Source organism: Nerophis ophidion, linkage group LG22, assembly GCF_033978795.1.
Source record: "Nerophis ophidion isolate RoL-2023_Sa linkage group LG22, RoL_Noph_v1.0, whole genome shotgun sequence".
NCBI lineage: Eukaryota > Metazoa > Chordata > Actinopteri > Syngnathiformes > Syngnathidae > Nerophis > Nerophis ophidion.
The window spans coordinates 2,677,313-2,702,950 of NC_084632.1; the positions used below are offsets into that span (position 1 = coordinate 2,677,313).

A 25,638-nucleotide genomic window follows, 5' to 3' on the forward strand; every position below is an offset into this window, starting at 1 on the left:
GCTCATAACGTCACAATATGCATGTTTAAAATAAGTTAACGCCGTAATAATTAAATAAATGCAAAAGAGACCATGTTACGTTTTAAGCAGCAGCACAACCAATATTTTTTATACACTTTAATAAAGTGATATACAGATATGTTTACAGTGCATTACAGCATATTTTTATGTTATTTACCAGATCATATGACTTATGATTCATAAATAGAATGCCCTATTAAAATCCCATTCGTAGCACAAACTTCTAGCAACCCTGAAATCCAAATATGACTTCTTACTGGCCGTTCAGGCCATCCAATAAGTCAATAAAATTAGTTCATATCACAAATAGATTACATTAGACTCTTTAATTTAGAACATGATGGTTAAATTGATGTACTTAAATAAAAAAAAAATTGTGGAATGGATATAAGTTGCAAAGAAATAATGTATTCCAGAAATATTCAGACGCAGGCTCGACTGCTGCCAGGCACTTCACATTTGAACGGGCAAAGATGCTACAACCGTCTTCCACGTTACGAGGCATGATGCACTTAGCAAAACTAAATGTTCCCAAGAATATTGTACAAAGCTCGACACGATCCAGATCGGATGTAAAACAGCTGCGTATTAACAGCACAGATTTGTTTGTGCAGGATGGATTTAATCAGGCACACAAGAAAGGTGCATGGAAGCCTGACTTCCTTTGTCTGTGAGCACGGACATGTTTTCTCACGGTTCAAACCGGGACTCAAATCAGCAGATAAGTTCATATGAAAAGTGACGGATCTGGCAATAATATCTTCCATGTTTTGATAAAAAGTAGTAAAAGAGGATGTAGTTATCTGACAAGAAAGGTAAACTGATGTCATGGTTCCTGTTGATAGTCAGCGGCCATGTTGCAGAACTTTGCACGTGCTACAAATCGATACAGATAGGGGGCGCTAGAGGTCCGCCTTCCTCGCGCTGAACAGGTAGCCCATGGCCTTGATGATGCCGCGGCTCTTGACGATGACGGAGTAGCGCAAGACCCACTCCAGCCTCCAGTCGCCCGCGCTGAGATGCTGCGTGCCCTCCTGCATGGCCTCCTGGAAGGTGGCGGCGGACATCAACTCTGCGTGGGGACGGGAGGCGGGAATGAAGAGGCGGAGCGCCAAAGGAAAAAAAGCGAGGGGGCGCTCACCGGTGGGATCGTTGTGCGTCAGGAGCTGGATGTCAAACTCCTTGGCGAAGGCGGTGAGGTCGGGGGGCATGACGCAGCAGGAGGCCAGGTTCACTTGGTTGCTGCTGGGCTTCACCTGCTTCCCAAGGAGGCACTCGGTAGTTGACATGCATCTCAGACACCACAGTGGCACCGTGCCGTGGTACCTCGCTTTTATCTCATGATTGGGTTTTCAGTGACATTTGTTTGCCCCCGGTTTTCATATATTGTCACGTTAAAGGGTCGGCCTAACTTTGGACTGCAAAAAAATCCGCCACGGGGCCAAAGAAAGTTGTGACTGCCAGCACTTTGATAAAGAAAGGGAGAAATACTATCATATGTCTTCTCTCTTCTTTTCTCCGTGCTCATCAAAGTCTTCTCCAACTAGAGTCTTCAATTAAAAATGATCATTTATACATTCCATTCATAATTTATATGCATTTGACATTGTTTTCTTCAACTATCCTCTATAAAATGTGATTTTGACTGCAAAATAATCCACCATGGGGCCAAAGAAAGTTGAGAGTGCCAGCACTTTGATAAAGAAAGGGAGAACTACTATCAAATGTCTTTTCTCTTCCTTTCTCTGTGCATATCAGTCTTCTCCAACTAGAGTCTTCAATTAAAAATGATAATTTATACATTTCATTCATAATTTATATGCATTTGACATTGTTTTCTTCAACTATCCTCTATAAAATGTGATTTTTTGACTGCAAAATAATCCACCATGGGGCCAAAGAAAGTTGTGAGTGCCAGCACTTTTATAAAGAAAGGGAGAAATACTATCAAATGTCTTTTCTCTTCCTTTCTCTGTGCTCATCAAAGTCTTCTCCAACAAGAGTCTTCAATTAAAAATGATTTTAAATGATAATTTATACATTTCATTCATCACTGTGCCTTAAAAGGCACAGTCTGTGTGCCGGCCCAATCACATGATATCGACGGCTTTTCACACACACAAGTGAATGCAAGGCATACTTGGTCAACAGCCATACAGGTCACACTGAGTGTGGCGGTATAAACAACTTTAACACTGTTACAAATATGTGAACCCACACTAAACAAGAATGAACAAACACATTTTGGGAGAACATCCGCACCGTAACACAACAAACACTACAGAACAAATACTTAGAACCCCGTGCAGCACTAACTCTTCCCAGACACTACAATTTACACCTCCTTCAAGAAAGTATTGTATTATTATTATGATGACCGTTTAAAGCTGATAAAATAGCGGCATAGCTCGGTTGGTAGAGTGGCCGTGCCAGCAACTTGAGGGTTCCAGGCTCGATTCCCGCTACCGCCATCCTAGTCACTGCCGTTGTGTCCTTGGGCAAGACACTTTACCCACCTGCTCCCAGTGCCACCCACACTGCTTTAAATGGAACTTAGATATTGGTTTCACTACGCCACTAAAAGCACAAAGTGAGTACTGTGTTTTTTGGAGTATAAGTCGCATTTTTGGGGAAATTTATTTGAAAAAACCCAACACCAATAACAGACATTTGAAAGGCAATTTAAAATAAATAAAGAATATTGAAGTACAGGCTGGATAAGTGTAGGTTATATGAGGCATAAATAAGCAACTGCTAGGTTAACATAACATATTATGCTAAGAGTCATTCAAATAACTATAACATATAGAACATGCTATACCTTTATCAAACTATCTCTCACTCCTAATCAGAGGTGGGTAGAGTAGCCAGACATTGTACTCAAGTAAGAGTACTGTTACTTAGGGTTAGTATTACTCAAGTAAAAGTAAGGAGTAGTCACCCAAATATTTACTTGAGTAAAAGTAAAAAGTATGTGGTGAAAAAACTACTCAAGTACTGAGTAACTGATGAGTAACCTGTTTGTTTAATGATGACGGCAACAAGTAATGCACAAAAAAATAAAAATAGCAATGAGCAAATTCAGAGGCAGGAATATCTCTTAAAGGGGAACATTATCACAATTTCAAAAGGGTTAAAAACAATAAAAATCAGTTCCCTGTGGCTTGTTGTATTTTTTGAATTTTTTTTCAAAATTTTACCGGTCTCGGAATATCCCTAAATAAAGCTTTAAAGTGCCTTATTTTCGGCTCTCTGCGAAGACACTGGCCATTTCCCTGTGACGTCATACAGTGCTGCCAATGTAAACAAACAATGGGAATACCACAGCAAGATATAGCGACATTAGCTCGGATTCAAACTCGGATTTCAGCGACTTAAGCGACTCAACAGATTACGCATGTATTGAAACAGATGGTTGGAGTATGAAAATATTGAAGAAGAAACTGAAGCTATTGACGCTATTCATAGCCATAGCATGGCCGAATAGCTGCGTTAGCATCGCCGGTAAAATGTGCGGACCAAACGATCAGGACCTTCGCATCTTTTGACACTGGAGCAACTTAAATCCGTCGATTGGTAAGTGTTTGTTTCGCATTAAATGTGGGTGGAAGGAAACGTAATATAGTTGCAAATGCATCTACAGGTTATCCATACATCTCAATTCCATGTCTGCTTTAGCACCGCCGGTAAATAGCATGTTAGCATCGATTAGCGTAGCATGTTAGCATCGATTAGCTGGCAGTCAACATCAACAAAACTCACCTTTGTGATTTCGTTGACTATCGTTGCAAATGCATCTGCAGGTTATCCATACATCTCTGTGCCATGTCTGTCTTAGCATCGCCGGTCAAATGTGGAGACACTCTGGCACATTCAATGGGGGTCTGGCGGCAGACACTTTGGCATCTTGGGGCCAGTGGTGCAACTTGAATCCCTCCCTGTTAGTGTTGTTACACCCTCCGACAACACACCGACGAGGCATGATGTCTCCAAGGTTCCAAAAAATAGTCAAAAAAACGGAAAATAACAGAGCTGAGACCCGGTGTTTGTAATGTGTTGAAAATGAAAATGGTGGGTGTGTTACCTCGGCGACGTCACATTCTGACGTCATCGCCTCCAGCGCGATAAACAGAAAGGCGTTTAATTCGCCCATTTAGAGTTGGGAAATCGGTTAAAAAAATAGATGGTCTTTTTTCTGCACCATCAAGGTATATATTGACGCTTACATAGGTCTGCTGATAATGTTCCCCTTTTTAAGCAACTAAAACAATAATATATATTAAATAATATATATTTGGTTTTACACTGTATTGAAAAAAAATATTACCTTTGCATTATACTACTGGCTAAGTTTTATATTCATAAATGTAAGTTTCTCAATACCCGACCTGTTTTTTGTGCCTTTAAAAATAGATTTAGAACTCTACATTAAAACACTCTACCTCTAACAAGCAAAAAGCTGTGAAAACGATGATGCTGTGTTCCAAATTTAAGTTATTTACTGAGAATGAGTGAGCCTATGGCTTTGCACTTTGTTTATTTTATATAAATATGTATATATATATATATTTTTTTTTTTTTGCATTCTATTTTTGTTACTTTGAATTTACAACCCCCTGGCGCTGTTTTGTACGGTTTTTATACCGTTTTGTACTGTTTTTGTACTTACTTTGATTATTATTTTCAACTGTTTGTAAATGTTGAAATTTTTAAATAAAGGTTTATTAAAAAAAAAAAAAAGTGTGCAGTTAATCATGTGACCGCCTGGCTCTGTTTGATTGGTGAAACGGAGTCAAACGTCCCCCGTGACTGCATTCGATTGGTGAAACGGAGTCAAACGTCACCAGTGACTGCATTTGATTGGTGAAACGGAGTCGAACGTCACCAGTGACTGCATTTGATTGGTGAAACGGAGTCGAACGTCACCAGTGACTGCATTTGATTGGTGAAACGGAGTCAAACATCACCAGTGACTGCATTTGATTGGTGAAACGGAGTCAAACGTCACAAGTGACTGCATTTGATGGGTGAAATGGAGTCAAACGTCACCAGTGACTGCATTTGATTGGTGAAACGGAGTCAAACATCACCAGTGACTGCATTTGATTGGTGAAACGGAGTCAAACGTCACCAGTGACTGCATTTGATTGGTGAAACGGAGTCAAACGTCACCAGTGACTGCATTTGATTGGTGAAACGGAGTCAAACGTCACCAGTGACTGCATTTGATTGGTGAAACGGAGTCAAACGTCACCAGTGACTGCATTTGATTGGTGAAACGGAGTCGAACGTCACCAGTGACTGCATTTGATTGGTGAAACGGAGTCGAACGTCACCAGTGACTGCATTTGATTGGTGAAACGGAGTCAAACATCACCAGTGACTGCATTTGATTGGTGAAACGGAGTCAAACGTCACAAGTGACTGCATTTGATGGGTGAAATGGAGTCAAACGTCACCAGTGACTGCATTTGATTGGTGAAACGGAGTCAAACGTCACCAGTGACTGCATTTGATTGGTGAAACGGAGTCAAACGTCACCAGTGACTGCATTTGATTGGTGAAACGGAGTCAAACGTCACCAGTGACTGCATTTGATTGGTGAAACGCAGGCATGTGATAGATCCTACTTTGAAGGTCTGTCTGACAAACCAAAAAGAAACAAAGCGTGCATTAACAGATCGATAAAAATCAGTAGCGAGTAGTGAGCTGAATGTAGATAAATGGAGCGTAGTAAAAGTAGTGTTTCTTCTCTATAAAAATACTCAAGTAAAAGTAAAAGTATGTTGCATTAAAACTACTCTTAGAAGTACAATCAATCCCAAAAGTTACTCAAGTAGATGTAACGGAGTAAATCTAGCGTTACTACCCACCTCTGGTCCTAATCGATAAATATGATGAAATCTTCTTCCTCGATGTCGCTTCTAAACAACTCTGCCAACTCCAAAGGTAAAAAATGTGCCGCTTCTTCTTCTGTATTTTACGGTAGTGTGTTAATAATTTCACACATAAGTCGCTCCCGAGTATAAGTCGCACCCAAACTATGAAGAAAAACTGTGACTTATAATCGGAAAAATACGGTATCTTATAAAATGTGAAAAATGGCCAGAAAGTGAAATCGAGTAAAATAAACGACAAATTTAATTGAACTCCTGATATCCAGTAACTATGGTGAGAATGTATTGTGTAGGTAAGTGCGCCCCTGCCACCATACTGAAGGTGGCGCTATGCACTCTCTCATCATCTAAGGACGTGTTGAGGATAAAGGTTGAGATTTTCCCCGATAGTTGTACCTGAGCCCAGTTGTAGAGCTGCTCCAGCAGGTCTTTGTCCAGGTCGGCGGTACCGATGGCGGCGATCCTCTGACTGCGGACCAGAGTCTCCAGCTCCTCCCACGCCGGCTGGAGGGGGGCCAAGGTGCGGTTGTCGACGCCCAGGAGGCCGCGCGGCGCGATGATGACGGAGTCCAGCTGGGACACGGCCAGCGTCTGACAGGCTGGAGAGGAGACGAAGACATGTTCAGTTTGAGTACGACCACGTACCTTTTTTTTAAAAACAGTCCTGCAACGTACCCATGTCTACCGCGTCTCTGATGGAGGACTGATCCGATTCAAACAGGAAGAACTTGGCTGCACAAACACAGAAAATATTTACTAATTTTTTTCACTGATCACAACTTTGAAATGTACAAATATTACTAACACCTTTTGGATACACTTTCTAATCGGAGTTTTTCCCAATTCTAACACAACTATACGCTACTTTCTATTAGAAATAGCAAACAGTGGAGGGTGCATGTGCATGTATGAGCCAGTCTGTCCCACGACAAGAGGATAGAGGGAAAAAAGAAGCTTATTGAATACACCAGAGCTGGGCAAATATTTTGACTCAGTGGCCACATTGGCTTGTCGAGACCTCCAAAATTAGTAAAATTAAAGCTGCAAGCAGCGTTGGTCGGGTCCGCCTTTGGCTGCTGCCGCTGCTACTCAAGCCCTGGTCTAAGTCAGACCAACATAGAGGTTTTTATTTCATGTCTCTACAACACTTCTAACAGAAGTTACATGCAGTTTTGTCTGGGTTTTTTCCTAGGGGGCGCTAGAGCGCAATTTAGATTTTTAGGGTTTGGTTTTTTATTAGATGGCAATTTTCTCCAGTCCTGATGTGTGTGTAAAATTTGGTGAGTTTTAAAGCATGTTAAGGGGGTCAAATTACAGATCGACGTTTCTGGATGTTGTTGATAAATGGCTTTCGCTTTGTATAGTAGAGCTTTAACTTGCACTTTGAAGCATTTTAAAGGGGTCAAATTACAGCTCAAAGAGGCAAAAATGACATTTTTTAGGTTACTTTGCGCAGGGTTTTTTTTCACTAAATCACAATTTCTGCCAGTCCTGATGTGTGTGCCAAGTTTGGTGAGTTTTGAAGCATTTTAAGGGGGTCAAATTACAGCTCAAAAACACAAAAATTGAATTTTTCGCAAAAACTTTGCTTTGAATGAGTTTTTGCAAAATTTCTGTTGATTTTTGCTATAGAAGTTTAAATTGGGAAATGTAGGTCTAAGTCAGACCTACATAGAGGTTTTTGTTTCATATCTCTGCGACATTCCTAACGAAAGTGGAACTTTGCTGGGTGCGTTTTGGACATTCTTTGCATCCTGGGACTTGTGCGGCCGCGGCGGGACTCGTGGGACTGGAACCCGGGGAGGTATTTTAGAGAAAGTTGGGACTTTTGACCATTTTGGCCGCCTTTTCCCCTCTTCTTTCCCGCATTCCTGTGCACCATTGCTGGGTGTGTTTTGGACATTTGGACAAAAATAGTTTCAAGCATGTTTTACTCGACATAGGTCATCAAATCTCAGCAACAACCTGTAATATCTTACTGAGATCATATAGGACAAAAACCCTTAAAACAAGTAAAAGACTCTAACATAAAATCTTATGTATGGCCGCGCAAGTCCCGGGATGCCCGAAATGTCCAAAACACACGGGGAGGGGGGATAAAAGTTGGAAAAGTTGTCAAAAGTCCCAAAAAACCTACCTAGGTTCGAGTCCCACAAGTCCTGCCACCGGCCGGGATGCCCAAAATGTCCAAACCGCGCCCAGCAAAGTCCCACAGGAAGGCGGGGAGAAAAGTGAGATAAGCCGGTAAAATGTCTCCAAAATCACAAGTCTTAAGACTTGTGGCACTCCATGTGGGACTCGAACCTGGGTAGGTATTTTGAACATTGTTGGGACTTTTGCCCCCTTTTCCAACTTTTATCCCCCCTCCCCATGGGACTCGGCTGGGTTTGTGATGGACATTTGGGGCATCCTGGGACTTGTGGGACTCGAACCTGGGTAGATATTTTGAACATTTTTGGGGACTTTTGCAGACTTTTCTCCCACACTTCCCGTGGAACTTTGCTGGGTGCGTTTTGGACATTCTTTGCATCCTGGGACTTGTGCGGCCGCGGCGGGACTCGTGGGACTGGAACCCGGGGAGGTATTTTGGACAAAGTTGGGACTTTTGACCATTTTGGCCGCCTTTTCCCCTCTTCTTTCCCGCCTTCCTGTGCACCATTGCTGGGTGTGTTTTGGACATTTGGACAAAAATAGTTTCAAGCATGTTTTACTCGACATAGGTCATCAAATCTCAGCAACAAGCTGTAATATCTTACTGAGATCATTTAGGACCAAAACACTTAAAACAAGTAAAAGACTCTAACATAAAATCTTATGTATGGCCGCGCAAGTCCCGGGATGCCCGAAATGTCCAAAACACACGGGGAGGGGGGATACAAGTTGGAAAAGTCGGCAAAAGTCCCAAAAAAATCTACCCAGGTTCGAGTCCCACAAGTCCTGCCACCGGCCGGGATGCCAAAAATGTCCCAACCGCGCCCAGCAAAGTCCCACGGGAAGGCGAGGAGAAAAGTGAGATAAGTCGGGAAAATGTTTCCAAAATCACAAGTCTTAAGACTTGTGGCACTCCATGTGGGACTCGAACCTGGGTAGGTATTTTGAACATTGTTGGGACTTTTGCCCCCTTTTCCAACTTTTATCCCCCCTCCCCATGGGACTCGGCTGGGTGTGTGATGGACATTTGGGGCATCCCGGGACTTGTGGGACTCGAACCTGGGTAGGTATTTTGAACATTTTTGGGGACTTTTGCAGACTTTTCTCCCACACTTCCCGTGGAACTTTGCTGGGTGCGTTTTGGACATTCTTTGCATCCTGGGACTTGTGCGGCCGCGGCGGGACTCGTGGGACTGGAACCCGGGGAGGTATTTTGGACAAAGTTGGGACTTTTGACCATTTAGGCCGCCTTTTCCCCTCTTCTTTCCCGCCTTCCTGTGCACCATTGCTGGGTGTGTTTTGGACATTTGGACAAAAATATTTTCAAGCATGTTTTACTCAACATAGGTCATCAAATCTCAGCAACAAGCTGTAATATCTTACTGAGATCATTTAGGACCAAAACCCTTAAAACAAGTAAAAGAATCTAACATAAAATCTTATGTATGGCCGCGCAAGTCCCGGGATGCCCGAAATGTCCAAAACACACGAGGAGGGGGGATACAAGTTGGAAAAGTCGGCAAAAGTCCCAAAAAACCTACCCAGGTTCGAGTCCCACAAGTCCTGCCACCGGCCGGGATGCCCAAGATGTCCAAACCGCGCCCAGCAAAGTCCCACAGGAAGGCGAGGAGAAAAGTGAGATAAGCCGGTAAAATGTCTCCAAAATCACAAGTCTTAAGACTTGTGGCACTCCATGTGGGACTCGAACCTGGGTAGGTATTTTGAACATTGTTGGGACTTTTGCCCCCTTTTCCAACTTTTATCCCCCCTCCCCATGGGACTCGGCTGGGTGTGTGATGGACATTTGGGGCATCCCGGGACTTGTGGGACTCGAACCTGGGTAGATATTTTGAACATTTTTGGGGACTTTTGACGAATTTTCTCCCACACTTCCCGTGGAACTTTGCTGGGTGCGTTTTGGACATTTTTTGCATCCTGGGACTTGTGCGGCCGGTTGTGAGTTCAAACCCCGGCTGAGGCATACCAAAGACTTAGCATCAAGGGTTGAAATTGGGTGTTAAATCACCAAAAATGATTCCCAGGCGGGGCTACCATTGCTGCTCACTGCTCCCCTCACCTCCCAGGGGGTGAACAAGGGGACGGGTCGAATGCAAAGGACACATTTCACCACACCTAGTGTGTGTGTGTGACTATCATTGCTACTTTAACTTTACTTTAACGAGCAGTACTTACCTGACACCTTAAGCTCCTCCCTCTCCTCAGGTGCGATGGCGTCCGCAGCCAGCGGGATGTTGCAGTCCAGCGTGTCTGGGAGGTTCTAAAACGAGAAAAGCAAGTTTGGTTTCTGTCTCACCTTCGAGCAAAAAAAAATCCAGAAAATTTAACAAGTTAAATATTATTTGTGTGCTTTTACAAAGTATTTGCTATTTAAGTATGTTAAGGCGTGTGTCAACATTGTGCTAAAGTTAAAAGAGTGGCAGGAGTTTAAAGTTTAGAAGCTGAGATAATAAAGCCCGGGTGTGTCCTTCCCCAGCTGGATCGTTATCTCCAAGTGTCAGTAGAAGACCCAAACAAGGACTATGTTTACACTGCAGGCCAAATTGGATCTTTTTCTAGCGGACTGTTTGCACTGCAAGTCAAATGTGATCTTTATCAGACTCCAGTGTAAATGCACACAATGTGGCCCTAATGTGGCCCTGATGTGGCCCCAATGTGACCCCAATGTGGCCCCAATGTGACCCCAATGTGACCCCAATGTGGCCCTAATGTGACCCCGATGTGGCCCCAATGTGACCCCAATGTGGCCCCAATGTGGCCCCAATGTGACCCCAATGTGGCCCCAATGTGACCCCAATGTGGCCCCAATGTGACCCCGATGTGACCCCGATGTGGCCCCAATGTGACCCCAATGTGGCCCCAATGTGACCCCGATGTGGCCCCAATGTGACCCCAATGTGACCCCAATGTGACCTCAATGTGGCCCCAATGTGACCCCAATGTGGCCCCAATGTGACCCCGATGTGGCCCCAATGTGACCCCAAAGTGACCTCAATGTGGCACCAATGTGACCCTGATGTGACCTCAATGTGGCCCCAATGCGACCCCAAAGTGACCTCAATGTGGCACCAATGTGACCTCAAAGTGACCTCAATGTGGCGCCAATGTGACCCCAATGTGACCTCAATGTGGCGCCAATGTGGCCCCAATGTGGCCCTAATGTGGCTCTAATGTGACCCCTATGTGGCCCCAATGTGACCCCAATGTGACCCCAATGTGACCCCAATGTGGCCCCAATGTGACCCCGATGTGGCCCCAATGTGACCCCAAAGTGACCTCAATGTGGCACCAATGTGACCCCGATGTGACCTCAATGTGGCCCCAATGTGACCCCAATGTGGCACCAATGTGACCCCGATGTGACCTCAATGTGGCCCCAATGTGACCCCAAAGTGACCTCAATGTGGCACCAATGTGACCCCAATGTGACCTCAATGTAGCACCAATGTGACCCCAATGTGACCTCAATGTGGCGCCAATGTGACCCCAATGTGGCCCCAATGTGACCCCGATGTGACCTCAATGTGGCCCCAATGTGACCCCAATGTGGCACCAATGTGACCCCGATGTGACCTCAATGTGGCCCCAATGTGACCCCAAAGTGACCTCAATGTGGCACCAATGTGACCCCAATGTGACCTCAATGTGGCACCAATGTGACCCCAATGTGACCTCAATGTGGCGCCAATGTGACCCCAATGTGACCTCAATGTGGCGCCAATGTGGCCCCAATGTGACCCCAATGTGGCCCTGATGTGACCCCGATGTGGCCCCAATGTGACCCCAATGTGACCCCAATGTGGCCCTAATGTGACCCTGATGTGACCCCAATGTGACCTCAATGTGGCGCCAATGTGACCCCAATGTGACCTCAATGTGGCACCAATGTGACCCCAATGTGACCCCAATGTGGCCCCAATGTGACCCCAATGTGACCTCAATGTGGCGCCAATGTGACCCCAATGTGACCCCAATGTGGCCCCAATGTGACCCCAATGTGACCCCAAAGTGACCTCAATGTGGCACCAATGTGACCCCAATGTGACCCCAATGTGGCCCTAATGTGACCCTGATGTGGCCCCAATGTGGCACCAATGTGACCCTAATGTGACCCTAATGTGACCCCGATGTGGCCCCAATGTGACCCCAATGTGACCCCAATGTGGCCCTAATGTGGCCCCAATGTGACCCCAATGTGGCCCCAATGTGGCCCCAATGTGACCACAATGTGACCCCAATGTGACCACAATGTGACCCCAATGTGACCACAATGTGACCCCAACGTGGCCCTAATGTGACCCCAATGTGACCCCAATGTGACTCTAACCTCACATGCATGCAAAGTTCCATACGGTGACTTTGTAAATCACTACTGTCACAACAAAATAAAATAAAAGTTGCCACTAGACATGTCCGATAATGGCTTTTTTGCCGATATCCGATATTGTTCAACTCTCAATTACCGATTCCGATATCAACCGATACCGATATACCACATTTTTCGGAGTATAAGTTGCTCTAGAGCAGGGGTGTCAGACTCAAATACTGAGTGGGCCAAAATTTAAAACTGAACAAAGCCGCGGGCCGAGGTTGAACAAATGAACATTTTAATAGGACCCAGAGAAGTTTTGTATTGAATATTGAACAAGCAAGGCTTGTATAACTTTATAGTCACATGCAAAATTGAGTTTCAAATAATAATAACAAAAATATTTAAAACATATCAATGGCATATCAAATCAAATTTAAATAAAAAATGAATGCCTCTTTTGTATTTGCAGCCTTCTGAGGTAAATATCAACATTAACTTTTTCCACAGGCTAATACGTTTGAAAATAAAATAACAATGAATAAATCAACCATTCAGGCCTTTTTACGGCTCAGTTAATGTCGGGCTCAGGTGGGCGGGCGGGTTTGTTGGTAGCGGGGAGAGGGGGGAGTGTTTATTGTAGCGGTCCGGAAAAGTTAGTGCTGCAGGGGGTTCTGGGTATTTGTTCTGTTGTGTTACAGTGCGGATGTTCTCCCAAAATGTGTTTGTTATTTTTGTTTGGTGTGGGTTCACACTGTGGCGCATATTTGTAACAGTGTTAAAGTTGAAGCGACCGGAATGAGAATCAGCACCTCCAAGTCCGAGTCCATGGTTCTCGCCCGGAAAAGGGTGGAGTGCCATCTCCGGGTTGGGGAGGAGACCCTGCCCCAAGAGAGGAGTTCAAGTACCTAGGAGTCTTGTTCACGAGTGGGGGAAGAGTGGATGGTGAGATCGACAGGCGGATCGGTGCGGCGTCTTCAGTAATGCGGACGTTGTATCGATCCGTTGTGGTGAAGAAGGAGCTGAGCCGGAAGGCAAAGCTCTCAATTTACCGGTCGATCTACGTTCCCATCCTCACCTATGGTCATGAGCTTTGGGTCATGACCGAAAGGATAAGATCACGGGTACAAGCGGCCCAAATGAGTTTGGGTCTCTCCCTTAGAGATAGGGTGAGAAGCTCTGCCAGCCATCCGGGAGGAACTCAAAGTAAAGCCGCTGCTCCTCCACATGGAGAGGAGCCAGATGAGGTGGTTCGGGCATCTGGTCAGGATGCCACCCGAACGCCTCCCTAGGGAGGTGTTTAGGGCACGTCCAACCGGTAGGAGGCCACGGGGAAGACCCAGGACACGTTGGGAAGACTATGTCTCCCGGCTGGCCTGGGAACGCCTCGGGATCCCCCGGGAAGAGCTGGACGAAGTGGCTGGGGAGAGGGAAGTCTGGGTTTCCCTGCTTAGGCTGTTGCCCCCGCGACCCGACCTCGGATAAGCGGAAGAAGATGGATGGAAAACAGACTTGACGACAGGTTGTAGAGGACGCTAAGGACAGTGCCTTTAAGGCACACCCCCAATATTGTTGTCCGTGTGGAATTCGGGAGAATGGTTGCACCGGGAGAGTCCGGTGGAATTCGAGAGTCTCCCGGGAAATCGGTGAATGCGGTGTTAAAGCGGCACCGCTGTATAACACCGGCGGGCCAGCTTTAATGTTAATTTGATATTGCCTCAAGGGCCAAATGAAATTACACGGCGGGCCAGAGTTTGACACCCATGCTCTAGAGTATAAGTCGCACCTGCCGAAAATGCATAATAAAGAAGGAAAAAAACATATATAAGTCGCACTGGAGTATAAGTCGCATTTTGGGGTGACATTTATTTGCTAAAACCCGACACCAAGAATAGACATTTGAAAGGCAATTTAAAATAAATAAAGAATAGTGAAGAAAAGGCTGAATAAGTGTAGGTTATATGAGGCATAAATAAGCAACTGTTATGTTAACCTAACATATTATGGTAAGAGTCATTCAAATAACTATAACATATAGAACAGGGGTCGGGAACCTTTTTGGCTGAGAGAGCCAAGAAGCCAAATATTTTTAAATGTATTTCTGTAAAAGCCATATAATATTTTTTTAAACACTGAACACAACAAGACGCGTGCATTTTTAAGAAAGAGCAACATTTCTAGAGAGGTCTCTTACTCTTTGTAATAATATTGTTATTCTGAAGCTAACTGTGGAGGGGGCGTGACCCGCGAGCCTGCAGCGAAGCAGGGTTAGGCGATAGGCGGCGAATTCAGCGACAGGTGCGTAGATGGCCCACCTGGGCCTTTTTGTCCGATCACCTGTCGCTATGTTATAAGCAGCAGCCAGGAGGAGAGACGGGCTTGGGGTTAGAAACCAGAGCACGAGCGATAAGGATAGAGAAAAAGACAATTGCTGGAAAGCAACTGAGAGACTTATAGAAAAATAAAACAATATTGTAACCCTGAAACTGGCTCTCATGTCAGTGCTTGGTGGTCTGAAGAACCCTCTGGAGGGCAAGCCCCACACTAACCAATAATAAATAAATGACTTCTTACCAACTTCTTGAACATAAAAATGCATGAGAATATTTTATATTTTGAACGTTATTTTTAACACTGTGATTACAAGTGGAATTATTCATTATTTATCGTGTTAAGCAACGTCAGCTCAGATTTATCCGAGAGCCAGATGCAGTCATCAAAAGAACCACATCTGGCTCTAGAGCCATAGGTTCCCTACCCCTGGTATAGAACATGCTATACCTTTACCAAACAATCTGTCACTCCTAATCCATAAATCCCATGAAATCTTACACGTCTAGTCTCTTACGTGAATGAGCTAAATAATAATTTTTGATGTTTTACGGAAATGTGTTAATAATTTCACACATAAGTCGCTCCTGAGTATAAGTCGGACCCCCGGCCAAATTATGAAAGAAAACTGTGATTTATAGTCCCGAAAAATACGGTAGTAGCTGGGGCGGTATAGTTCGGTTGGTAGAGTGGCCGTGCCAGCAACTTGAGAGTTCCATGTTCAATCCCCACCTCCCCCATCCTAGTCACTGCCGTTGTGTCCTTGGGGAACAAACTTTTTTTAACCATGAATTGATTGACGTGGACCCCGAGTTAAACAAGTTGAAAAACCTATTGGAGGTAATATGTGCTGTACTGTGCAATCTACTAATAAAAGTCTCAATCAATCAATCCAAAAAAGCTACTTTCTTGTTCATTTGCAGAATGCGGTCAACTTCCTTTGTTTTGATTCAAAAAAACAACAAGATTTGGGCAACTTTGGCCTGCAGTGTAAACGTCGTTCCTGGCGTGGCCCAGACCTGATACAAAAAGACCAGATGAGACGCGCTTTGGAGCGTTAAAGGGGAACATTATCACAATTTCAAAAGGGTTAAAAACAATAAAAATCAGTTCCCAGTGGCTTGTTGTATTTTTTGAAATTTTTTTCAAAATTTTACCGGTCTCGGAATATCCCTAAATAAAGCTTTAAAGTGCCTTATTTTCGGCTCTCTGCGAAGACACTGGCCATTTCCCTGTGACGTCACACAGTGCTGCCAATGTAAACAAACAATGGGAATACCCCAGCAAGATATAGCGACATTAGCTCGGATTCAAACTCGGATTTCAGCGACTTAAGCGATTCAACAGATTACGCATGTATTGAAACAGATGGTTGGAGTATTAAAATATTGAAGAAGAAACTGAAGCTATTGACGCTATTCATAGCCATAGCATGGCCGAATAGCTGCGTTAGCATCGCCGGTAAAATGTGCGGACCAAACGATCAGGACTTTCGCATCTTTTGACACTGGAGCAACTTCAATCCGTCGATTGGTAAGTGTTTGTTTCGCATTAAATGTGGGTGGAAGGAAACGTAATATAGTTGCAAATGCATCTACAGGTTATCCATACATCTCTGTACCACGTCTGCTTTAGCACCGCCGGTAAATAGCATGTTAGCATCGATTAGCATAGCATGTTAGCATCGATTAGCTGGCAGTCAACATCAACAAAACTCACCTTTGTGATTTCGTAGACTATCGTTGCAAATGCATCTGCAGGTTATCCATACTACTCTGTGCCATGTCTGCCTTAGCATCGCCGGTCAAATGTGGAGACACTCTGGCACATTCAATGGGGGTCTGGCGGCAGACACTTTGGCATCTTGGGGCCAGTGGTGCAACTTGAATCCCTCCTTGTTAGTGTTGTTACACCCTCCGACAACACACCGACGAGGCATGATGTCTCCAAGGTTCCAAAAAATAGTCAAAAAAACGGAAAATAACAGAGCTGAGACCCGGTGTTTGTAATGTGTTGAAAATGAAAATGGTGGGTGTGTTACCTCGGCGACGTCACATTCTGACGTCATCGCCTCCAGCGCGATTAACAGAAAGGCGTTTAATTCGCCAAAATTCACCCATTCAGAGTTGGGAAATCGGTTAAAAAAATAGATGGTCTTTTTTCTGCACCATCAAGGTATATATTGACGCTTACATAGGTCTGCTGATAATGTTCCCCTTTAAGACTGGTAAAAAAAACAATCTGAGATTTGGTGTGCAGTGTAAACAGATGTGAATGATCCCATTCCCCCAGTGAGACTTCTGCCGCTGCATGAACATTGGCTCTGACACATCCTTTGAAGTCGGTCACATTAGCGGTGTTGGAATCCCCAGTGGACGCGTCAACTAAACCCAGCCTGGCTTTTTGAACCGGGGCCCGACTCTGCCCGAGGTGGCCTTACCTCCGTCGGGGGTTGTATCGTGGAGACCCAGCTGCTCAGTGTCGCTTGGATGCACTCTTGGAGCTGGAGAAGATGGGAAGGTCAAGTTAGCACATAAAGCTGACATTTCCTCAACTGGAGGCCAAGATTGTATTTATGTGCGACGCTTCCAAAGGTAACATCTGGACCACACGTGGCTTCACTAGTACTGTACATCTACCGTTCACATTTGAATCAATACAGCACCGATTGTGATACCCGTACCTTGGAGTCGATACCAGTACTAAACTGTATCTTGAAATAAAAATAGAAAATAGCTGATAATAACAACTGTGCCGTCCCGTTCAGGGTTCCTACACCTTTTCCATGGCCAAATTCAAGCACTTTTTAAGGACTTTCAAGCATACTTGCCAACCCTCAGATTTTTCCGGGAGACTCGCGAATATCGGTGCCCCCTTCCTGGGACCCCATTTTGAAAATTCCTAGCGCCAACATTGAATAACATATATACGACAAAGGGTGGAGTGCCATCTCCGGGTTGGGGAGGAGCCCCTGCCCCAAGTGGAGGAGTTCAAGTACCTCGGAGTCTTGTTCACGAGTGAGGGAAGAGTGGATGGTGAGATCGACAGGCGGATCGGTGCGGCGTCTTCAGTAATGCGGACGTTGTACCGATCCGTTGTGGTGAAGAAGGAGCTGAGCCGGAAGGCAAAGCTCTCAATTTACCGGTCGATCTACGTTCCCATCCTCACCTATGGTCATGAGCTTTGGGTCATGACCGAAAGGATAAGATCACGGGTACAAGCGGCACAAATGAGTTTGGGTCTCTCCCTTAAAGATAGGGTGAGAAGCTCTGCCATCCGGGAGGAACTCAAAGTAAAGCCGCTGCTCCTTCACATGGAGAGGAGCCAGATGAGGTGGTTCGGGCATCTGGTCAGGATGCCACCCGAACGCCTCCCTAGGGAGGTGTTTAGGGCACGTCCAACCGGTAGGAGGCCACGGGGAAGACCCAGGACACGTTGGGAAGACTATGTCTCCCGGCTGGCCTGGGAACGCCTCGGGATCCCCCGGGAAGAGCTGGACGAAGTGGCTGGGGAGAGGGAAGTCAGAGTTTCCCTGCTTAGGCTACTGCCCCCGCGACCCGACCTCGGATAAGTGGAAAAAGATGGATGGAGATGGATGGACGACAAATAAATATACAAGTATTTTGTTGTGGACCACAGAGGGAGTTGTCAACGCCTTTGTTGTAGGAAAAGTCGACATACATTTTCCCAAACTTCATTCAGCCATTGTTTCCCTGTCACGTTTAATTAATCATTAAAAAATGAAACTCAGTTGACAGTAAAAAGTGGTTGTGGCAATTGTTGGATATGACTTTAAACTAGGGATGCACCGAAATGAAAATTTGTGGCCGAAGCCGAATAAAATTTAAACGCTTGGCCGAAGGCCGAATAGCGAATAATGAATGCAGTTTTTCACAATTTTTTTAATATTGCATAAATAGCCTAGAATAAATATTTAGAAATGTTTTTCAAATAAAGTATTTTTTTATTGAATATCGATATTTTTTTAATATTCCAGTAGCCTTTGCTTTTCAAAAAAAAGCACAAAGTTTTTCATTTATATAAGGCCTTCAAACAAAAGATGCATTCCAAAAAAAAAATAAAGTGCATTAAAGTGGATAAACCCACAACAAATGAATTATTGTCCTTTTGGCAAAAGTCTGCTGAGCCACAGTAGATATGCTAATAATGTAAACAGAAGGCTCAAGTAAATCTCAATAAGTGTGTGCTTGTAACCTCATACACTTATACAGGTAGCCTACACAACAGGCTAATAATGTAAACAGAGGCCCCACTAAATCTCAATAAGTGTGTGCTTGTAACCTCATACACTTATACAGGTACACAACATTGTAACCTCATACACTTATACAGGTACACAACATTGTAACCTCATACACTTATACAGGTACACAACATATCCCAACGTCACTGCACGTTGGTTGATTGCGTCACCGCGTCAAAAAATTGCGTCACACGCCACTATTCGGCCTTGTTTTTAACTCATTCCACCGAAGGCCGAATGTGGCTTTTTTTGCCATATTCGGCCGAATATATTCGGTTACCGAATGTATCAATCAATCAATGTTTATTTATGTAGCCCTAAATCACAAGTGTCTCAAAGGGCTGCACAAACCACTACGACATCTTCGGAAGAACCCACAGTGGTTAAAAACACTGTGTTAGACAACCTCGCTCATTAAACATGGATTCATTAAAGGCCTACTGAAAGCCACTACTAGCGACCACGCAGTCTGATAGTTTATATATCAATGATGAAATATTAACATTGCAACACATGCCAATACGGACGCTTTAGTTTACTAAATTACAATTTTAAATTTCCCGAAAAGTATCCTGTTGAAAACGTCGCAGAATGATGACGCTTATGTCGACGCGTGCTTGTGATGTTATTGGTTGGAGCAGACATTTTAGCCCAGCACCGATCACGGCTGAAAGTTGTCCGCTTTAATCGCATAATTACAAAGTATTCTGGACATCTGTGTTGCTGAATCTTTTCCAATTTGCTCAATTAATAATGGAGACATCAAAGAAGAATGCTGTTGGTGGAAAGCGGTGTATTGCAGCTGTCTTTAGCAACACAAACACAGCCGGTGTTTCTTTGTTTGTTGTGAAGCTTTACTATGGAGCGGTGCGGTCAAGCGAACATGTTTCTCTACCACATGTCAACCAGCAAGTTTTTGGATGAGAAAATTGTGATATTAAGTCGGCTCTTACCGGAGACTTGAGCGGAGTTTGCATCCTCCTGCAGCAGCTATCAAAAAGGCAGCTTGGCTCCTCCATATGGCTTCCTATAGAGACACTGGCGGTCACCGCAGCCCTCCGACTTTCAGGTATGACTTTATAATCTCGCTAAAACACTAGTAACACAATAAGCAGATAAGGGATTTTCCAGAATTATCCTAGTAAATGTGTCTAATAACATCTGAATCGCTCCCACTGCCGTTACCTTTATTTTTATTTCTAGTGCTTAGGGCTGTGAATCTTTGGGTGTCCCACGATTCGATTCAATATCGATTCTTGGGGTCACGATTCGATAATATATCGATTTTTTTCGATTCGATTCAAAAACGATACTTTTCCAATTCAAAACGATTCTGTATTCATTCAATACATAGATTTCAGCAGGATCTACCCCAGTCTGCTGACATGCTAGCAGAGTAGTAGATTTTTGTAAAAAGCTTTTATAATTGTAAAGGACAATGTTTTATCAACTGATTGCAATAAACTATTAAACGAACAAAAAACATGACTTATTTTATCTTTGTGAAAACATTGGACACAGTGTGTTGTCCAGCTTATGAGATGCCATGCAAGTGTAAGCCACTGTGACACTATTGTTCTTTTTTATTATTTTTATAAATGTCTAATGATAATGTCAATGAGGGATTTTCAATCACTGTTATGCTGAAATTAGAACTAATATTGATACTGTTGTTGATAATCCTCATTTTTGTTTCACTACTTTTGGTTTGTTCTGTGTGGTGTTTGTGTCTCCTCTCAATTGCTCTGTTTATTGCAGTTCTGAGTGTTGCTGGGTCAGGTTTGGTTTTGGAATTGGATTGCATTGTTATGGTGTTGCTGTGTAGTGGTTTGTTGGATTGATTAAAAAGAAAAAAAAGTTGTTTTTTTAAAAATGAGAATCGATTCTGAATCCATCCATCCATCCATTTTCTACCGCTTATTCCCTTTTGGGGTAGCGGGGGGCGCTGGCGCCTATCTCAGCTACAGGCGGCGATTCTGAATCGCACAACATAAACCATTCGATTCGTATTCGAATCGATTATTTCCCACACCCCTACTAGTGCTTCACTCTAACTTTCCTCATCCACCAATCTTTCACCCTCGCTCAAATTAATGGGGAAACCGTCGCTTTCTCGGTCCAAATCACTCTAGCTGCTGGTGGCCATGATTGTAAACAATGTTCAGATGTGAGGAGCTCCACAACCCGTGACGTCACGCGCACATCGTCTGCTACTTCCGGTACAGGCAAGGATTTTTTTATTAGCGACCAAAAGTTGCCAACTTTATCGTGGATGTTCTCTACTAAATCCTTTCAGCAAAAATATGGCAATATGGCGAAATGATGAAGTATGACACATAGAATGGAGCTGCTATCTCATTTCAGTAGGCCTTTAAGCTTGGTTTGGTTTTGGAATTGGATTGCATTGTTATGGTATTGCAGTGTAGTGGTTTGTTGGATTGATTAAAAAAAAAAAAAGTCAATAAAAAAAAAAAATCAATTTAAAAAAAAAATGAGAATCGATTCTGAATCGCACAACGTAAACGATTCGATTTGTATTCGAATCGATTTTTTCCCACACCCCTACTAGTGCTTCACTCTAACTTTCCTCATCCACCAATCTTTCATCCTCGCTCAAATTAATGGGGAAACCGTCGCTTTCTCGGTCCAAATCGCTCTAGCTGCTGGTGGCCATGATTGTAAACAATGTTCAGATGTGAGGAGCTCCACAACCCGTGACGTCACACGCACATCGTCTGCTACTTCCGGTACAGGCAAGGCTTTTTTATTAGCAACCAAAAGTTGCTAACTTTATCGTGGATGTTCTCTACTAAATACTTTCAGCAAAAATATGGCAATATGGCGAAATGATGAAGTATGACACATAGAATGGACCTGCTATCTCATTTCAGTAGGCCTTTAAGCTTGGTTTGGTTTTGGAATTGGATTGCATTGTTATGGTATTGCTGTGTAGTGGTTTGTTGGATTGATTTAAAAAAAAAAAAGTAAATTAAAAAAAAAATCAATTTAAAAAAAAAAGAGAATCGATTCTGAATCGCACAACGTAAACGATTAGATTCGTATTCGAATCGATTTTTCCTCACACCTCTACTAGTGCTTCACTCTAACTTTCCTCATCCACCAATCTTTCATCCTCGCTCAAATTAATGGGGAAACCGTCGCTTTCTCGGTCCGAATCGCTCTAGCTGATGGTGGCTATGATTGTAAACAATGTTCAGATGTGAGGAGCTCCACAACCCGTGACGTCACACGCACATCGTCTGCTACTTCCGGTACAGGCAAGGCTTTCTTTATTAGCGACCAAAAGTTGCCAACTTTATCGTGGATGTTCTCTACTAAATCATTTCAGCAAAAATATGGCAATATCGCGAAATGATGAAGTATGACACATAGAATGGACCTGCTGTCCCCGTTTAAATAAGGCCTTTAAGCTTGGTTTGGTTTTGGAATTGGATTGCATTGTTATGGTATTGCAGTGTAGTGGTTTGTTGGATTGATTAAAAAAAAAAATGTCAATAAAAAAAAAAAATCAATTTAAAAAAAAATGAGAATCGATTCTGAATCGCACAACGTAAACGATTCGATTTGTATTCGAATCGATTTTTTCCCACACCCCTACTAGTGCTTCACTCTAACTTTCCTCATCCACCAATCTCTCATCCTCGCTCAAATTAATGGGGAAACCGTCGCTTTCTCGGTCCAAATCGCTCTAGCTGCTGGTGGCTATGATTGTAAACAATGTTCAGATGTGAGGAGCTCCACAACCCGTGACGTCACACGCACATCGTCTGCTACTTCCGGTACAGGCAAGGCTTTCTTTATTAGCGACCAAAAGTTGCCAACTTTGTTGTGGATGTTCTCTACTAAATCCTTTCAGCAAAAATATGGCAATATCGCGAAATGATGAAGTATGACACATAGAATGGACCTGCTGTCCCCGTTTAAATAAGGCCTTTAAGCTTGGTTTGGTTTTGGAATTGGATTGCATTGTTATGGTATTGCAGTGTAGTGGTTTGTTGGATTGATTAAAAAAAAAAAATGTCAATAAAAAAAAAAAATCAATTAAAAAAAAAAAGAGAATCGATTCTGAATCGCACAACGTAAACGATTCGATTTGTATTCGAATCGATTTTTTCCCACACCCCTACTAGTGCTTCACTCTAACTTTCCTCATCCACCAATCTCTCATCCTCGCTCAAATTAATGGGGAAACCGTCGCTTTCTCGGTCCAAATCGCTCTAGCTGCTGGTGGCTATGATTGTAAACAATGTTCAGATGTGAGGAGCTCCACAACCCGTGACGTCACACGCACATCGTCTGCTACTTCCGGTACAGGCAAGGCTTTCTTATTAGCGACCAAAAGTTGCCAACTTTGTTGTGGATGTTCTCTACTAAATCATTTCAGCAAAAATATGGCAATATCGCCAAATGATGAAGTATGACACATTTCAGTAGGCCTTTAAGCTGGCGTCGACGGTCAAAGTCTTACCTCCTCGCTGGGAGAACACGGACATTTCTTCTTCAGGCGAGTTCTGTTGACCAGGTTTCCGGTGTGGAGCCTCAAGGTCTTGGCGTGGCTCAGCAACATCTTCTTGGCCTCCGTGTTCGGGTTCCGGGGATCCATGTGTCCTTATTTGCCTTCGGGGAGTCACACCAACAAATAGGTTGAAGAACCGCGGTAACAAAGTCACGTTCTTGCCTCGGCTGCCGGTGGAAGAAAAGCCGCGGCGTCAGGATGACTTTGCTGCTTCCGCCGCTCAGGCGCAGTCGTGGAGGTCGGAGGGGAACGCCGGCAACGACACGCCCCCTGGATCATCTCAACCTTTTTACTTTTTTAATTAGAAATGAAAATATTCCATCATAATTGAAACAAAAACATTTCAACATCGCTTTTTTTTTTAATCTATTTTTTTATAATTATTTGTAATTTCAATCGAAGGCGGGTCCTGGGAAAATCCGGAAGCGGAAGTTCCGTACTTTTAACCAATCGACGCCCGCCCATTTTAAGATTTTTTTTAAACACTTTATTTAAAACAAGGGATATTTTCAAAGTAAAATATTGCATAAGAAAATTATAGAAGCCAGTTTGCACCAATAAAAAACGTAACCATGAAGTAGAAAGTCGAAATTATGAGATAAAGTCGCAATTACGAGATAAAAATTCAAAAGTATAAAATTAATAATTACTACTTTTTAAGCTCATAATTGTCTTTGTGTCATATTTAATAATACCTGCATTTTTTAAATCTCATCATTTTTTACTTTATCTCATTATTTCGACTTTTTATTTTATATTCATTAATTATTTCAGAAATATAATTTTTTTAAACTTTTTTTAATTTATTTTTTTATAATTATTTGTAATTTCAATCGATGGCGGGTCCTGGGAAAATCCGGAAACGGAAGTTCCGTACTTTTAACCAATCGAAGCCCGCCCCTTTTAAGATTTTTTTTTAAACACTTTATTTATAACAGGGGATATTTTCAAAGTAAAATATTGCATAAGAAACATATAGAAGCCAGTTTGCGCCAATAAAAAATGAAAACATCCCAATGGCAAGTCGTAACCATGAAGTAGAAAGTCGAAATTATGAGATAAAGTCGCAATTACGAGATAAAAATTCAAAAGTATAAAATTAATAATTACTACTTTTTAAGCTCATAATTGTCTTTGTGTCATATTTAATAATACCTGCATTTTTTAAATCTCATCATTTTTTACTTTATCTCATTATTTCGACTTTTTATTTTATATTCATTAATTATTTCAGAAATATAATTTTTTTAAACTTTTTTTAATTTATTTTTTTATAATTATTTGTAATTTCAATCGATGGCGGGTCCTGGGAAAATCCGGAAACGGAAGTTCCGTACTTTTAACCAATCGAAGCCCGCCCCTTTTAAGATTTTTTTTTAAACACTTTATTTATAACAGGGGATATTTTCAAAGTAAAATATTGCATAAGAAACATATAGAAGCCAGTTTGCGCCAATAAAAAATGAAAACATCCCAATGGCAAGTCGTAACCATGAAGTAGAAAGTCGAAATTATGAGATAAAGTCGCAATTACGAGACAAAAAGTATAAAATTAATGAATACTACTTTTTAAACTCATAATTGCCTTTGAATCATATTTAATAATACCTGCAGTTTTTTAATCTCATAATTTTTACTTTATCTCATTATTTCGACATTGTATTTTATATTCATGAATTATTTCAGAAATATTATTTTTTTAAACTTCATAATTATGTTTTTACCTCATAATTGTGACTTGTGTCTGTCTATCTGTGTTGGCCCTGCGATAAGGTGGCGACTTGTCCAGGGTGTACACCGCCTTCCGCCCGATTGTAGCTGAGACAGGCGCCAGCGCCACCCGCGACCCCAAAAGGGAATAAGCGGTAGAAAATGGATGGATCTAATGATTTTGACTTTTTTTTAACCGTTAATATGACCACGTTTTAATTATATAATTATAGAATTTCCTTTTTTTTATTTCATAATTTCAATTTCCTTATCTAATTTCGACGTGTTATGTAGAACATGAAAGGAAGGATGGAGGTTATAATTTCTTCTTTTTAATCTCATAATTGACTTTGTATCATATTTAATAATACCTGAATTTTTTAAATCTCATATTGTTTAC

At 42.8% G+C, this 25,638-nt stretch overlaps 1 protein-coding gene across 2 annotated transcripts; it reads right to left on the minus strand.

The window, feature by feature from the left end:
- Positions 1–102: 102 nt before the first annotated feature.
- Positions 103–23,784, minus strand: gclm (glutamate-cysteine ligase, modifier subunit). 2 transcript variants are annotated; one of them, XM_061882984.1, is made up of 7 exons: positions 23,481–23,782; positions 17,168–17,230; positions 10,263–10,347; positions 6,594–6,650; positions 6,315–6,517; positions 1,163–1,277; positions 103–1,093 (listed from the first exon to the last, which is right to left on the minus strand). In XM_061882984.1, the coding sequence occupies exons 1-7, from the start codon at positions 23,613–23,615 to the stop codon at positions 924–926; spliced, it is 828 nt and encodes a 275-aa protein (XP_061738968.1). In that variant the 5' UTR covers positions 23,616–23,782; the 3' UTR covers positions 103–923. The 2 variants fall into 2 exon arrangements, with proteins under 2 accessions (XP_061738968.1, XP_061738969.1); XM_061882985.1 differs by lacking the exon at positions 17,168–17,230 and having other exon boundaries at positions 23,481–23,784.
- Positions 23,785–25,638: the final 1,854 nt, after the last annotated feature.

Excerpts from the sequence above, each read along its gene's own strand:
- gclm (XM_061882984.1), bottom strand. The coding sequence starts at position 23,615 with ATGGATCCCCGGAACCCGAACACGGAGGCCAAGAAGATGTTGCTGAGC. Across the intron at positions 10,348-17,167 it reads CGATACAACCCCCGACGGAG|AACCTCCCAGACACGCTGGA; the intron begins GTAAGGCCACCT and ends TTCTCGTTTTAG. Across the intron at positions 1,094-1,162 it reads GACGCACAACGATCCCACCG|AGTTGATGTCCGCCGCCACC; the intron begins GTGAGCGCCCCC and ends GTCCCCACGCAG.